The sequence below is a fragment of the Poecilia reticulata genome, chromosome 2 (assembly GCF_904066995.2).
Source record: "Poecilia reticulata chromosome 2, P_reticulata-male-v2, whole genome shotgun sequence".
Taxonomy (NCBI): domain Eukaryota; kingdom Metazoa; phylum Chordata; class Actinopteri; order Cyprinodontiformes; family Poeciliidae; genus Poecilia; species Poecilia reticulata.
Window position 1 is genome coordinate 23,913,218 of NC_088831.1, and position 17,640 is coordinate 23,930,857.

General features: G+C 37.2%; 2 protein-coding genes across 7 annotated transcripts in view; one reads left to right on the top strand and one right to left on the bottom strand.

The window, feature by feature from the left end:
• itgbl1 (integrin, beta-like 1) overlaps nt 1-16,207 on the bottom strand; it is a 54,503-nt gene extending 38,296 nt beyond the window's left edge. The window contains exons 1-5 of one of the 4 annotated variants that reach the window (XM_017310805.2): nt 16,094-16,207; nt 15,254-15,318; nt 14,983-15,136; nt 12,197-12,399; nt 1,237-1,383 (exon numbers count right to left, since the gene is read on the bottom strand). In XM_017310805.2, the coding sequence (XP_017166294.2) occupies nt 1,237-1,383; nt 12,197-12,399; nt 14,983-15,074 (442 nt within the window). In that variant the 5' untranslated portion in view covers nt 15,075-15,136; nt 15,254-15,318; nt 16,094-16,207. The other 3 variants (XM_017310808.2, XM_081601111.1, XM_081601114.1) reach the window with 3 other exon arrangements.
• The window catches only part of nalcn (sodium leak channel, non-selective), a 79,793-nt gene continuing 78,263 nt past the window's right edge, over nt 16,111-17,640 (top strand). For all 3 annotated transcript variants that reach the window (XM_081601083.1, XM_081601091.1, XM_081601096.1), the window contains exon 1: nt 16,111-16,234. The gene's annotated coding sequence lies outside the window, so the exon portion shown is untranslated. The remainder of the gene's footprint in view (nt 16,235-17,640) is intronic.

Consider the following 17,640-nt stretch of genomic DNA (forward strand, 5'->3'; position numbering starts at 1 on the left):
GACAATAATTTCTTGAAATATGTGGAGACTCCTGACCAAAGCAAAGAAACATAAAAGCTGTCTTTGAAGATATTAGCTGGCTCCTGAAATTGTCTTTTATTTATTTTAGTTATTTTTTAAAGTAGTGCATAGTAGTGAATTGGAAGATAAAAGATGCAGGTGGTTTCACATTTTCTTTGCAAAAGAAAATGTGAAAATTATGGCATTTTTTTCTAATCGATTTTAACCATTCTTCTGTGCCAAAACAGAACAACCTCAGTCAGATTGGCTAGAGAGAATGTAAACATGTATGTTCAAGTCTTGATAAAGATTCTCCCCTAGATTTAGGTTTAACTTCCCTGACAATGAAAAGCATCCAAGCAGCTATCTGCTGCCAGCACCATGTTTCCCAGTGGGAGGTATTGTGTTCAAGGTCATCTTCACTCTTATTTCTCTGCATGAAAGCACATGTTGAATTTGGGCCGAAATGTTCTGGTCTCATCTGACTAGAACACTTTGTTTTGTTTTTTTATTCAAAAACAAATTTCTTCTTGCCATTTTCATGAATGAATTTCCTACAGTTGTCTTGTCAACAGATTTTTCCATCTCAGCGGTGAAACTCAAACGCTCCTTCAAAGTAACCAGGGTCCTCGCAGATTATTGTTCTCCTTTCCTGGCTTGTTCGGTTTAGGGGTAACAGCAATTTATCGAGGCGGGTGTCTGTGTATGTTGGGCACCATTTTTTCCATTTTTGTGCTTCTGGTGATGTTCAAATCTCGGACTATTATTTTAGAACCTAATCCTTCTTTATAACATCTCTACATGAGTATCCTTGACCTGGTGGGTTCCTTGGTCTTGATGACGTTGTTTGAAAAAAAAAACGCTTTTCCGCTAACCTTGGTGGCCTTCACAAGAACGGCAGTATTTGTGCTGAAAATAACACATCATTGGACTTCACCTAAAGGTCCAACAATTGCATGTTGCAATTTTCACTTTTGTTTTGTAAAGGTTTTGGAAAACATATCAATTTCTTTTTGCTTCACTAATGATGCACTACTTTGAGTTTGTCTGCTACATAAAATCTAAAATCCTTACAAAGTTTGAAAGTTTGTGGTTGTAGCATGACAAAGTGTAAAAAAAAAAAAAAGAAACAGTCAAGAAGAAGTAGGAGTAACTTAGGACCTTTGCAGTAGATTTGCAGCCTTTTGAACTTTGTTGTTTTTTGAAGGTTGTGTTTTGGTGTATTGTTGAAGTTACCTCTGTTGGAGCAGACCACCCCCTGTTGATTTTTGCACAGCTCTCTGCTCTTCTTGCTTGATAGGCTACACTCCTCCTGAAACTGGCAAGCCTCTCCAAACCAGCCTTCGTCACACTCACACATCCCACAGTCACAGTAGCCACGGTCTGAGGGGAAAACATAACACACCACATGCTGTTTATAAGTGCCGGGAAGCGTGCAGGTTACCGGCGTTTCACATCAAAACAAGGACAGGAACGTTATTTCAAATACGTAGTCTGACATTGCGCTTTCAGGTGAATGGGGTTGCGTCATAAAATTACTATAAGTAAATTTATTTTTTTTTAAGCAACCACTACCAAGTTTTCCGATGCCTTTGACATGCCAGCATCCCATATGAATTCATCCATGAAAACACAGCTGTGTGTTCAGACACCCAGATAGACTGGCATTGTTGTATCTCGTTATTCTGATGGCCACACTGAGCAACGTGAAGACGAGGAAAAAGGAGGAAGCATTTGATGCAAATGGAAGCTGTCAACAAAGTTATTATGAATGTTGCTCTCGTTGCCTGTTAGCAGTGAGGGACCTTGCATGTCATGCTCAATACTTCTCCTGACTCGTTCATCATGTAAATGTGGCGTTGTTTTGAAGGGCTATGCATCAGTCATTAAGAACATGGAGGCCCCCTCATCTCTTCTCGTTACGGAAACATCTCTGGGGGCTCGTCCAAGGAAAACTGACTCTTGAAAACAAAGTAGAACCGGAAATTTTGTAAATTGCAGAATAAGAGTGCACCTAGACTCCAGTTTAGCTGACTGGGAAAAAAAGAAAAATCTAATTAAAAGAATGATTAAAATGCATTCTCTAATCTGAGATATGAATTGAGTATTTCAGTCAAGCTTTGTTTTTATAACTTGCCATATATGATGTTATATTGAAAAACACAATATGTAGAAAAATGACATTTTGTTCAGAGTGCTTTACATCATCATCAATTATGAAACAAGAAATACACAAATGCTGTTATGAACAAATGTCATAATCAAAATCATCAATATACACGAGACATGCTGATCAATGTTTAATTTGCTACTAATCAAACGCAACCCTAAACAGGTAGGTTTTTAGCCTTGATTTAAAGGAACGCTGTGTTTCAGCTGTTTTGCAGTTTTCCGGACTTTAGTTCCAGATTTATATTGCATATAAGCTGAATCCTGCTTGTCCGTGGTTAATTCTGGGTCTGAGGATGCAGATTAGACCAGAACCACTCAGGTCTTCTGGTTCTGGTCCAGTTGATACCATAACAACAAGTTGCTATAAACTAACAAAAGTATTTTAAACTCCATTCTCTTAGAATCAAGCATGCTGCATGCACGGCTGAATGAACATGCATCAGTGAAGACAGTGTCAGTCTGCACGGTGCAATGCATGCTGTTGATTTGTCTCAAATGTCAGAGTTCACGTCTGTGACACACATCTGCTATTTGTTCTGGTGTTGCTGTTATTAGTGATACAAACAACATGTTTCTCACTATTTGATGCACAAAAGAAACACATATACAAATTGATATTTTACAGAATTACATCTGCTATCGATTTAATAAAATACAAAAAAAGTGATAACAAATAGGATATGCCAAATGAGCTGCAGTCATATTTTGCTTTCCAATCATAGAAATTGCCTTGTTGGTGAAATGTGCTATACATATGTAGCATAGTAATAATTATTGGACACTAACATTTGATACATACATCTACTATCAATCACAAAGATACAAAATCCTTTTGGATTATTTAATACAATATTGAACCCAGCGTTGCTACAGTCTAATTTACTGACGTGTTCTTTTTGTATTTACCCCTCAAGGCTTTTGTAAATAGTAGACGGCAAAACTCTGAGACAGAATCGGATATTATAAAGTCGCTGCCGCCCACCAGCCATCATTAATCTCCACCTGACAATCACTTAGACACATAAAACAGCCCGCTTTGTCTTCTAGGTCAAAATTTATGTGGGTTGGAAGCTTCCTGTCTTTGGACAGTTTATCTTTTTTGGTGCTTCCCTGAGCAGTAATTCTATGTGATATAATGTGTCAGGGTCATTGCAGCATATACCAATGACAAACAGACGTGTACAGCAAAAAATCCTGATCGGTGATTGCACGCATTCTCCGGGGACTGGTAGAAGAGGACGTGTGTGTGTGTGTGTGTGTGTGTGCGTGTGTGTGTGTGTGCGTGTGTGCGTGTGTGTGTGTCAGCATTACCAGCAAAAATAATTGGCGTGCAAAATAAAAAAAATAAATAAAAAAAAGTCTGTGCTAAACAATTTTCTAAAAGCTAGATGACTAGATATAATCATCTGTCAAACATTTAAAATATCCTAACTGTAATGAAGCATATGTTGTGCAGGGATCATTAGATACCCCTCATTTACTAAAATGTTCATAGAGTCAAACAGCCTGAATTGGTTTAGCAAGCTAAAGAAGATTTGTCCTGGGCCAATGAAGGATGAGTCAGTGATGTGCTGTGGTTCCCCTTAAGCAGCAGAGCTACCTGAATGTCGTGTGTAAAAAAAAAAAGTAAAGGAAAAAGGCTTAAACATTTGAAATGATGATTTCAGTAAAATATTGTGATAAATTTGCAGGTTTTTTTTATAATCCTGGGAATTTTCTAATCACTAGATTAGAGGACGTGTTCAGATAACGGAGGTTTAATTGACGTATGTATGTAGTGTGTATTCGCAGGTTTTGGTGCTGAATGTGATTATTGTGGTTTCCAGATCATGAAATAACTCCCGCAATACACATTATAATCGATCTCTATGTGGAACCTCCAGTTACTATTATGCAGGCTAATAAAAGAAGAAGACTTACTCTCTTGCAGCTGTGAGGTGTTTCATTCTTGTGATCATTTGTGTATTTAAATCTTTAGTTTTTATTGGATGTGCGCTCACGTGAGCTTCTTGGACAGTTTAGTAAATTAGAATATTACAGAAATTTATTTTCATTTATTTCAGATTAATTCCACACAGGCTGCTGTTTTCAAGTCTTTGCTTCTGCTATTCTTGGCGGTTTCCATTCATAGCCAATGAAAACACATAATTTAGCTTTTCAGAAGATCAGAATATTACATTAAATTAATAAAAAAAAAAACTGAGAATAAAGAAATGTCAGCTCAATTAGAAGTATGTTTAATACCCAGCCTGTTTTGAAAAAAAATACATTTAATCTGACAAACTAATCTCGTCTGAAGGTGTTTTAAAATGTTTTATTTATATGCTGTTGTATATGATGTCAGTTAAGCTCCAAAATTAAGTTAATTGAGAGTTTAAACATCAAATAACTCCAAAAATGTATATTATCTTCATAATAAACTAGTTCAAACTTCAGAGAGCATCTGTTCTCATCTGTTTTCTACAAGTGGTTTTTCATCTCCTTACATTTTTCTTTGGTGTAAGTTGCACTCTCCAAAACATGATAATCATATCAGAGTAATTTTAATAATTTGTGACGTTTGGGAGCAATGAAACAACAACATATAGATTGTGTCCTCTGTGAAACAAAAAACGCCCGTCATCAGCTACTAACTCGTTTCCTGTGTGTCTTTGGAACAATAAATCTTAGCCCTTACCATCCCAGTTTTTACAGTGTTCCACCTAGCCAGTTATTTTTAACACAGCTGACATCAAAGAACTTTCAAAGGCATCGTAGGTGGGTTTAAAAACACTTGTTCTTACACCCTGAAGTCTTGAGAGCAGTAATGGGTTTCAATCAGAAATGTCTTTTACTAGTCAACTTGGACAAACTTGAGTGGCTTTTTCTCCTCGCAGCCCACACTGGAATCATTAGGTGAGTCACGGGGAAGGCAAACTGCCCAGAAAAACTCAGAATAGCAGATTGAAAGCACATAAAAATATGTACAGGAGAAAAAAATTAGAGCGATGAAAATTTCTAAAGGTTTTAATAGCAAAAGAACTGCATTTTATGGCTGCTACCTTTTTGTTTTATTCTCTCTCAACCGATATTTGGCTTAACCTTTTTGTTGACTTTGTAGACATTACTGATAATAATATTCTTCATAATTGGCCAATTTTAGCTTGGATAAAGTGTCATGAAGCGCGACTGGTGCAGGTTGATATGGATCAAGAGACCAAGCTGACTATCCCTGTGACCCTGACACGAAGACATAAAACCTCGATGGGTGTGGTCTTTGCTAGCTCTTGAAGAGGCCAAAAAAGCGAGGAACAAAATCTAAGCAAACAAAAACAAGAAGACTGTGGTAGCCTGCAGACTGAGAGAAAAGGAGCGGGAAGTGCTAGAATATGTTCCTACAAAGCATTATTGATCATAGAGCAAATCTTTATTCAAGAAATGAACAGAAGTATGCATCACTTTTGAAGTGCCTCCTACGATGTTTTCTGCTCAAGAAAGGAGTACATTTGACTCATTTTCTCATTTTAGTTTTTTTAAATGAATTAATTCCATCTCTAGAATTTCTTCATTTATGATTGTTTCTCCTGAACTCATATTTTGCATGACTGTATTTAAAAATGTTTTCAACAGGGTGTTTAGATACTGATAAACAACATGGCAGCTGGGGTCGAAGGCAGTGTGACTCAACTTGGACATGTCCCATTCAAGAATGGTATGCACACTTCATGTGCATACCAAATGGTACTAAAATTCCCAAAGTCAGACCAGGTGTTGAAGAATTTCATAAATCTCCAAGCAGTATCTTCCATCGTGCTTTTACAGCATAACTGGATTTGATTTTACAAAAATGAGTTCAAAAGTAGTTTGCAGGAAAGGTAAAATGACTCAGAGAGAGAAAAACAGTCAGAAAGTTGCTTAGAATATCCTTTCACAACTACCCGGTATGTTGGCACAACCAACAATAAAGCTGGTTTGGAGCTTATTTTTTAATAGTACGCTTTCTGCCAGAGAGCAGAGGTTGCAAGGATATTTACTGCCATTAAAACACCAACAGTGGATGAAAATATTTTATTTTCCACAGTAGGTCTACAGATATTATTGAAGGTCATTTCCCAGTTGCTCAATTCTTACATATTGTGAGATTAGAAGGATTGCTTTAGATCTGCAATAAATGACTTAATTATTATTTACTTTATATTTATTATCAGACTTGAAAGTTCCTATCATGTGACCGATGATTAAGGCAGGCCAAAACGTGATTGCTGGCCAGTTCGTAATGAAATAAGGGCTCTACAGGCTTTCCAGACAGAGAACAAGCAGTACTAGAGAGCAGATGGTTTTAATGGCACAAATCACCAGAGGTAAATAACCATCAAGTATTGATAAAAATTGGCCTCGTGTTTATCGGCACTTCGATTACATAAACTGGAATGGTTTATTTTCATGGAACATTTAAAAAAAAGAAGTAGAGGAAACCAACTGTGTTTATTCAGTTGTGAGGGAGGTTCTCATGCCGCCCCAGCACAAGATGCCACCCTGTACGGTTGCCCTTATCACCCATATCAGAAACCGCCACTGGTTATAAACATGAAAGTATGCCGTTCAAAAACGTAATCACGTTTCCATTTGTATAATTACATACATTTTAATGCAAAAAGTCATAATAAATTCAAACCACCCTTGCATTTTGGTGTTAAGGCATAAAAAGTTCATTTTAATTTGACTATTGATCATTTGAGCTGAAATGCCAGGTGACCTCAACTCTGTGTAATGTTCTGCAAGTTTTTATAGCCCCAAATTTTATCACCCTTTGCTAATTTCCTAAGAACAGTCACTCCACCCTTTTTTGTTTCAGAGTTCAACAACAACATGGGCCCAGTTCTGTCACTGCTACAAAAAGCAGTGTTTACAGCACTTGAGTTGAATTGGACTTGGAGTTCAGTCTGTCACTTTGTTGGTCTGTTTTCTTGTTACTTTCTGTTATTTTGTGTTTCATTAAGTCCAGCTGTTCCGCATTGTGAGCTACTATGTGGCTAAGCTGCATTCTGTCAGTTGTTCACAGGGCAACACTGAGACACACAGGACAAAAGCACACACAGACATACAAACTTAAGGACAACTTATAGAGACCAATCATTTTCTTGAACTGTGTGCGGAAGCTTTACTACCCAGAGAAACCCCATGCATGCTCAGGGAAAACATGCAGAAAGACCCCAGATGGGATTTAAAACCCAAAACCTTCTCACTGCAAGGCAACAGTGCTGCCAACTGAGCCATTGTTCAGAACCATAGCTTAGTTTTCCTTATCTATTGCAATTCTTTTGGTCTTACTGTATTAAATTCCCCACAATCATAATCCAGCCTGCATTTTGTTTGTTTTTAAATAGAACACTCCATAAACCACTAATGGTATCCGGGCAATTGCAGAAATGTTTGTTGTAGGTAATTTGTTGATTAATTATTCAAGGTTCAGGCTGTTTTTGGCCAACATTCCCTCCCAGACAGCCAATCTCTTTTTCTATTACTTTTGTGTATCGCAGCAATAGCAACCACAATTTCCAGTTGGACACAAGTCAACTCTTGAGAGAACACCTAACATCCAGATACAACAATACACAAGCAATTTTGTCTTATTTTTCAATATTTGTGATTTAGCAAAGGACCAAGATAAACCGACTTGCTGTAACGAAGACAAGCTCTAAAATAGAAAGGACATTATTATATAAGTCAGTAATATCTAATGGTTTAATAAAAAGAGAAATCTTTATTGAACAACTACATTATGTTGAATCATGATTCACAATGCAGCCTTACATTAAAGATAAGTTGAAAACCATATATGTCTAACTTTTTAAGTCACAATGTAATAAATTCTGCCCGTACTCAGTGCTGTTAAAAAAAAAACAAAAAAAACAGAGTATAATTTTTAGCCACCTGGACTTGTTGGTTTAATTGAGGTGATGCTAATTAACCTCCACTGAATCAAATATGGGGTCTGAAACATCTTGTTGCCAGGAAAGCTAATTTTTTGGTAATGAAAAACACACACTTAATCCCTATGGAAGAAAATCTATTGGATCTTATCAGTAGACTTTTGTGACAGGCACAGATAACGGAGCCGCAGGGAGAGAAATTGGCTGCCGATCTCTGAAAGCATACAGTGCATGCTGTGTATGCATGGTCCGCTGAGAGCGGTGATACGTGTGTGCGTGTGAAAGGGGATGCGGTGGGTTACGTGGGGGTCTTCTTTTCAACTGGCTTTGAGTGCAACTGCTGATGCGAGCATGTGGCTGGTGTTATGCGTGTGTATGCTGAAGCGCTATAAGATTTAACCTCTTCCTGAATGGTATGCGTGTGTGTGGTGGGAGACAGAGGAGAGGGTGGGTTTGGTGGGTGTGAAAATCCATCCCTCTTCTAATGCATAGGTTCCATTGGCAGGCTCTGTAGCAGTGAGTGAAACCCCATTATCAGGATGAAACAGGGCCTCGCTCCAGACTGCTGAACCATAATGAGCTCCTCACAGCAGCCAACTTGTCTTCCCAAATAAATCACATACACTCGCAGACACCCATATGCACACCTATCTCCATTATACGTGTTCTGGATTCTCACATATCTCCATTAAACCTCACTCACAGCCCAGGGACAACAGGGAGGGACAAAAAAAAAAGTGGGGATTTTTATTTTTATTTCTTACCGGGATTCCTCCCACAACTTCCAAAGCATCTCATCAAACATATGTGCAGTAAGCTTTAGGAAGTGGGTGCAACCTGTCTTATTTGAAATATGTTTAAAAAAAAATATGTAAACAACTATGCTAAATTTTTTTACACGTTTGGTAGTGGAATTTGTAGAACGTTATATCCCCCATGTTAAATTGTGAATTTAACAAAAAAGGAACTGTCATTGAATCTTGGCTGCTGGGTTACTTGTGATTGACAGACGACTGCTTACTGGAAATAGTAAAAATCAAAATTTACATTGTACAATAAGTCAAATAGAATCAAAGTGAACCTAAACTAAAAGACCAAAACAGTTCCATATCTTGCTATGAAAGCATTAAGGCAATAAGAAAATATTTTGATGCAAAGCTTTTAAAATGTGTAATGCATTACACTTGTCCTATAACCTAGGACTGCTTTTCATTATTCTATATTAGTTGAGTATTAGCAGTGTTCCTGTCAGCCACATTTATTTTTAATTCTACAAAATGAAGTAGTCTAAAAAGACGCCAGCGCAAAGATGACATCTTTTCAGCTTTGCCAGAGCCATCTACTGATCCAGCCAAAAAGGTGGTGCTGTGAATTTGTTGGCTGTAAAAAAATTAAAAGTGATTACAAAATATGTCAACACAAAGTACATATGGTATTAAATATGAGGCTTCAAGGTGAGAGTAACAGGCTTTTAAAGTGTCTTTTAAAGTAGATGCAACAATCATACTTGACTGATGGATATTTTTGCTTTATCTCATTTCTAACACACATATCTTGAGAACCACTCTGTATACAAAACTAACATGTCTCAATTCTACCATTAAATGTAGCAAACACTGATCATAAAATAATAAAGGCATACGCTCCAGCTTTCATGATAAAGGCAGTAATTTTAAATCCAATAGAAGGCATGACAAGAATGTATGCATCAGATCTTGGCCATTAACTGAGGTTCACCGAGCTCAAAAAAAAGTTCCTATTAGGACATGCCAAGCATGTGAGAGTTTTCACTTTCAATGTGTTTAATGGGGAGAAAACCTGATTCTAAAAGGAAAACAGACTGACTCCCATCAATGCCCACTGTTTGGTGCATCACTAATTCAAGTTTAATTAAAATAACTTGAGTTGTCGATTGAGGGCTGGAAAGGAGGCAGGAAAAAGATATAAACTGAGTCTGTTTTTGGAAGGTTGAATGTATTTCTTTTTAACAACAGTATTGTGATTAAATATGTCCCCAGTTTCCATCTGTGTTACTTTTTTGTTTGTGCTTTTAAAGTCATGAAACCCTCTGAATTTTAGGTAAAGATAATCCAAGTAAATACAAAAGGCAATTTCTAAGTGAAGATTCGGGGAAAAAAAAAGGTATCCACTTAACCCTGTTTGAAAATATCATCCCCTTGCTTGTAAATTATGAAGCAACTTATTATATACCATATTTAACTAGACACAACTTGCATGTATAATCACAACATTGGCTAAAAAGAACTCGTATGACAACACATTAACTCAAAGGGCAGAGCTGCTAGTTCATAGGTTTAAGGAAGCAGTAATCGTTTAATCTGACACCAGGTTAGTTTGGATAACTTTTTTCTTTTTATAAATAAAATAACATAATTAATTTTGACTAGAAAAGAAAAAAAAAGAACTGGGAGAAAAATGCACACTTTTTTGATTGACAGACTGAATTGTCACATGAAATCCAGCAAAGTAGGTGCACAGTAAACAATTTTCCATGTAAAAAGCATTCAGCTTCCCTCGAATTAGCTTGACTCGTAAACAACGAGTTCATAACATCACAATGTCTGATATCAAGCCAGCAGCATATTACTGTCTACCTGAAAACTGCTTCAAGCCAATGAGAGAAGTGAGGTACTACTTCTGACAGCAAAAAAAAAAAAAAAGTATTTCTGTGCATTAAACATGTGGGAGGACATTGCCTTTCAAAATCAAGTTTGTAAATGACATGGAAAAACGTTTTTCATTTTTCTAGCAGCTGTTTGATACAGATCCTAAACATCAGCTAGGGACTCCATCTGCCAAACTGCACTGATCTAACCCACATTGAGGATATCTGCTGCATCACTTACTGACCCTCTCTAAAAAACCTCATCCAAGCAGTAACATATGTTGAGCCACGTGGATCTGTGCAGTATTCATTTTAAACAGCGCACCACTCTAAAAAAAGTATTCTAAAGTTATTGCCCAGTTACAGTGTTGAGTAAAATTGTTCGCAAGACATTTTGAGAGATTACATTGAAATATGTAAATGGGATTTTACGTGATGAGCCAACACAGAGTGGTAAATAACTGGAGAGTGGAGGCAAAAGGAAAAATGGTTGAAATGCTTTTAAAACTGAACTTCTAGAGCTGAGTATATCTACTCCAAAATTGTAGTGTGCATGTGTTACAATGTTTGGGACATTGTTTCATAATTTTTTCATGACTTTACCCTTTACCCCGCTGGTGAGTTCTTTGGTCATCAGGATGCTGTTTATTAGGTTATAGTGATTAGCAAACCTGTGAGGTCTTGCCAGAGCAGCTGTGTTCAGACTAAACTGTTTGCTAACTAAGTGACTTCTGAAGACATATTGCTGTTCTGGATCTCATTTAGGGTTATCCGAATAAAGGCATAAATAATATGCACTTTACACTTCAGATTTATATATTTTTTAAAAACCTGAAAGCTTTGTGCTCTTTTTCTTACAATTTAGAGTTCTGCACTACTTAGTGTTAGTCTATCCTAGCGGTTTGTAACCTCTGCAATCAGTTGCCAATATTACCTGATCTTTCAAACAAGACAGATTCATTAGTTTAGGAAAATATCTCAATTTTGTTGTCTTTTTTAAAGTAAGGCATTTGAACAAAAACAAAAATGGAAAACTTTCGCAAAACAAAGCAGATGGATACGTTTTCTTAAGATGATATTTGTGTGAAATAATGTATAAAAAAAAACATAATTTCTGACCTAATAAGAAACAAAAATGATCTAAACCAACATTACTTCTACTTTTATTGTCATTCTGTTGTGAAAATTCTATGCAAATATTCAGTGAAGAACTGCAAAACTGCTACAAGCAGCGCTTTTAATATCTATATTTTAAAACATATGTCTGTTATTTTTAGCCAAAGTTATTCTGAGTCCTTGTGGAGGCCTATAGAGTCACTTGTGGCACCTGCAGGTGCAGGTTGCAGACCCCCGGTCTATCCTATATTATCCAAGACATTGACATTTGTGGCTGCAACATGATAGAATATGAAAAAAAGCTTGAAAACTATAAAAAGTTTTGCTACACACTGTGCTAAAAATAGCAGAGGAAGCTCAGTGTACGCACCATTGCAAATTTGCCCGTTATGTGTGGCGCAGACCCAGTCGTGGCACACGCAGCGAGGGCCATAGAACTTCCCTGGGTCTGTGGCTTCACACATGCAGATTCCACAGTCACATTTGCCCCTGCCGCTGCAGATTTTTCCATCTGGTGTCCTGCAGCGGCGCAGTGATGACTCTTGGGACAGCCTACACACCTCACCCACCTGGCTGAGAAGAAGAGAAAAGATCAGTAGTTTTGTTGAAAAAAAAAAACTAAAAAAAATCTAAAAGGGTTACTCCAAGGGCATGTGACCCTGTATCTGTTTACAAAAATTTACTCTAGTGTAAAAATCACTTTTGAAGTCTGTGCAGAAAAAGTTACTATAAAATTATTTATTCTTTTAATTAATTTTTTTTGCAACATTATTGGAAAAAGTCACACTTAAACATTCTAGGGATTTATTAATAAGACATTCATAAGGTTAATAAATCTCCCAAAATAAAACCATTACAAAACTTCACCTTTCAATGACCAAATCTAGGTGCTGTTGTTACACATCTCTCTAGGTCTTCTTGGTGAGCATTTAATATTTTGTTTGGATGCAGTTCAGCTCTTTCTTTATATTGGCAGAAAGTTTGGCAAATGTGCATGCATTTCGTTCAGTCAACAGCTCAGACGTTCCGGACCTTTCTCCCAAAAATGAACATAAAATGTGTGTTTTCCATGTGTCATCGGGAGGTGAAACAAGTTCCATTTCACACTTGCTTCAAGTATTAAGGGAATTTTTAGACTTGGCTGCACTCCTCCACACGCTATTGCAGTAAATTTTGAATCTTGCACTGTTTGTCAGAACGACCTGACCAAATTCAGAGTTTCGTTTTTTTTGTTTCTAGTTTGCACAGTGCTGCTTTGTCCTTAGCTGATCTTCATCTTTGTTCTACGTTGTTGCATTCAAATGACATCTGTAAAATTTAAGCAAATCCAGCTGCTCTACTGTGTCAAAGAGAATTAACAGATGTTTTTTAAAATAAAATTAGCTTCATGATGACTGTTACGGATATTGCATTTTTGCAAAGAGATCACCTTAATGTAACAAGGATTCTTTACACTGCTACCGGGATTTTGGGATGCCAATTAGGCAACAGTTGAGTAAACTTCCAAACTAAATGCAATTCCAATACGGTGGCAAAATGACCTTCAAGCATTCCATTCGGATGAAGAAACCTTGTGGCACTGCTTTATGTCGTTTGTTTCGAGGGGATTTGCGTTTTGCTTTTCAGGCAAGTTGGTTTCTCTGTTCTGATGCAGGGGATGTGGCTTTGGAAAAGATAGACCGAGCCTAGGTCGGTTCAAACAGAACACATAATTGGGTAAACCAAGCAGAGCTCATTTAAACACAAGCAAGCTGCATTGCTATTAAACAAACCACACACCATGCATATGGTAGCTCTTTTGATCAGCCTCCAGCAGTGAAGCTGCGAACAATTGTTGAACTGTGCAACATCTAGTTTGATGGCGGACATACCCTGACAAGAGGCAACAGGAAAATGTGAGGAATTCGTAATAATTACCTATTTTATTCACACTTAAGGCCATTTTATAAAGTGCTCCCTCTTGATTTGGAGCATTTGAAACCCTGATACATTTGTAACAAGGTTAATTCAACGTCTGTCATATTTTTCCTAAAAAAAAAGAGAGAGAGAGGCTTTTCTTTGTCATGCCATTTGAATTATGCAGGATTCATAAAGTCTAGAATTTAAACAGGGTTGTGTACATTGCTTATTATTTGTGCAGATGACTGGAGAGGAGGGCAGAATTCACCTTCAACAGCATATTTATGTGTTAGAATGACCCAGTCAAAGTTTAGACATAAAGCCAATGGAGAGTATTTGGAAAGAAGAAAAAAAAGATTCCCCCCCAATTAAAAAATATGCACAATTTAATGTTGATCTGTTAATAACATTAACAATACAATACAATACTCTGAAACATATCGTCATGTGACAAAAATGTAAAGAAGTTCAAGGGGTGCAAATACTTTTGCAAGACACTGCATATTGTAATTCACGACAAGGTATATTCTTTGGCATATATTTTTTCCATCACAACAAATTCTGCAAGCACACATCTATTTTTATGCTAAAAAAAATTCCCTTAAGCACAACATAGCTGAACTATCTACATTACTATTCGGAAAGAAATCATTTAAGATAAGCCTAGTGCACATAAAGTGAGAGCTCCTGGAAAAAAATACCCAACCTGGCGCGGAGAGAAAATATAAATTCCACTCTGAGAGGCCCCAGCTGGCCAGCTTCTTACCCAGCACACAGCCCTGCCACTCCATTCCACCCCAGAAATTAACTTCATGCCCTGTGTAACAATCAAAGCTGTAAAAGTGACATTCAGTCTCATGGTTTGTTGTCAAAGCTAACTAGAGGACATGTCAGTTATATTATGTCAATTCAAACACGACCACTGGAGTAAAACAAAGCAAAGCAAAGCAAAACAAAACAAAACAAAAAAATATTTAAAAAAATAACAAGCAAGGATAGCACATCACTTTGAAATCTTGGCGTATGCTGCCTTCATGGACCGCATTGTTAACAGCTGGCAAACAAAGACACATTTGGAAACCAGAAAGTAAAAGTGCAGACCATATTTATACCACTGGCTTTGCTAAAACTTCTCATATTGCCTTCCCAAAACTCGTAAGTCAGCACAACTTTGCGCCTCCCTTTTATTTCTTGCACTTCTGGCTGCCCCCAAATAGAAAACCGATAAAAGACACAAACAGACTTATGGAAACTCACCTTACCGACTGTAACAAAGTGTCCTCAACGGTAGAGAGCAGGATCAGAAACGACGGCACCAGCATTGACTGCAGAAAACCCTCAGTGTGCATGTTTAAATCCCTCAGAAACCTGGAATAAAGTAGCTTGAAGGAATTTCCCAAATCTTGCGCTCCTGAGACAGGACAGGAAGGGAGAGTGAGAGGGAAAAGAAAAGGAGAGAAGGAGAGAAAGAGAAGCAGGCTGGCCCGAACTGGCTCAGTCCCTTCAGAGTCCAACACTCCTTACGTACAAGTGCCTTTGACTAGTCCAAACTCTCTGATGGAGTCCTGGGCAGGAGCTAAAGTGGGGAAAAAGCTGCCAAAATAACAAGTTAAGTCACCAGTTTGACATTTAATCAAAAGCAGACTGTTTTTGTTTCATTTTGTCCTCATTGGTTTCTCCCATAATCTCTGTGGTGTAGCTGTTGTTCCTAGCTTTTCCTTTCATCTATGACAAATGAGATCCAGCTTCCAGACCCCGAACAGTAAATGTTGTGAATGAAGAACACTAAAATGGCTTAACTCAATTTAAATGCTTTGGGGTTCTAATACAACCGGTTCCCATGAGCACATGTGTTAGTTTAAGACTTGAGTAGAATATATGAATATGAATAATTCACACTACTGCAACAATAGCAAGGCCTGTACAGTGTATCGCAAAGTCAACAAACTCCTGTTAAAATAGCACGAACTTGAAGTGGGAATTAATGTGCGTGATAAATAAACTGTGCTTTATATTTATTCAACGTTAATTTTAACATGAAATTATTTAAATTTAAGAAAAACATTTTTTTGACATGAAGCTCTCTCCGCGGTTAATATTTTAATATTATGTTTCTTTGTTTTCTGTATGTTTACTATATTATATACGTATCTCAAGAGGTTGTCACTATAGTTTTACCTCCCTCAGTATGAAGCAAAACTATGGAATTTAATTTCTGGTCTTCAATTTTTGTTACTAAAGTAATTAGTTTAATTACATTATTTTAAAGTAAATAGCAAAACAAAGGCGCTGATTTGCCAAAAGGAACCGGGTTCTGGATGTAAACAAACCGTGGTGCCAGCCACAAAGGAAGCGCTGAAGCGGTTACCTTGGCAATGCCTGCGCGTCACCGCAGCTGATGTGATTGCATCCTGCGCGCTCCCGCAGTCTCCCACACGAGCAAGCCCAGAGAGAACGACTGATGTCATGCACAGGGCCAGACACGGCAGCTAAGGGAAATCCTCGTCTCGTAAGTGCTTCAGAATGTTTTTCTTGTCTGAAATCGTCGTGAACGTAACGTGGCATCCAGCTGTTTTGTTTGTGGGATGCGGCTCGCGCTCGGTGTTGCTGCGCGCTAGCTTGTTGGTCCTCCAGGAAGTGGAGGGAATCTCATCCTCCGCAGTAGGCCTCGATGCAATATTCTTGTTTATGTACTGCATATTGTGTCTTAAGTTGATTGTCTCGTATAATGTTGGCTTTGTTTAGGCTTTATACTTGCCCTAGAGATGTAAATAGTCCCTGTGGTTAGGTTGTTTTATTCTCATATTAGCTGTTTTCCTAATTGTTTCCATAGTAATCTTGTCCTTGTGATGACATTCTTTCAGTTTTCTTTAAGAGAATGAATATGTTTTATATTCTTTCAATGAAATGCTTCTGAAGCAGTTGGTCTTGTGTTCATAAGATCCAGTGTCGTTTTAAGCAAAGGAGTCACAGTGGGTCAGCAACTGCAGTCCCAAATATATTTTGTATTTGATGTTTGTAAATGAGATTGAGTGTGGTTAAAAAAAAACAAGCAAACTTTAAAGATGTTATTCCATAATCTAAAAGTTATCAAGTCCTTTATTATGATTTCCGACGTTGTAATTTGAGTTTTTGATCAACCTTTTGGTTGCTTTGTCTTGAGATTCCATACCAAGAATGGACGGATGCACACTCAAAATTTATTTTAAAGAGACAGTATAACTAATTTTCTTAGCATCACAGATTACTGACTGTTCTGTATCAGAAATGTATTTATTGAGTACAATACAGAGGTCTAGGTGAAATAAAGCTGATCTAAGTTGCTCCAGTGTAGCAGTGAAATGGCCTTTTCTCATACTACTATCATACTACTTGGCATCATTTATTTTATTAGTGAAACATACAATTAGTGAAATTCACAAACGTTTATTTTACTCGCATTTCCAGAAGTTTATAAAAACTGCCAGAAAGATCCATAAAGTTTAATTTAAAATTAAATTCATTTATAAAGCACCTTTAAAAATATGAATGTAATCCAAAGTGCTTGTCACAATGAAATAATTATCCTAGAAAAGTAAGACATTTTGCATTTATGTCCAGTCTGTTGTAATTTGTTGTAGTCAGGACCCAGATGGAATGAGATGGCAGGCAGAGACTTATTTTAATGATAGATAGATGGGTAAATCTGTCAATCAGCCCTCTCTCATGGCAGAGCAAAGGGGACAGTGGCTGAGTTTCAGACCCTTTCGGAGGTAAATGAGATCAGTGGATAAGATCAGTTTTACATTTAACTGCTATCTTTGTCCCAAAAATAAGGAAATCAAGGTTGATTTACTGTTGTTACTCTACTGACAATCAAAACAAAATGTTCCAACATCTCATTTCAGATGAAAAAAAATGACTTAAAATCTCTTT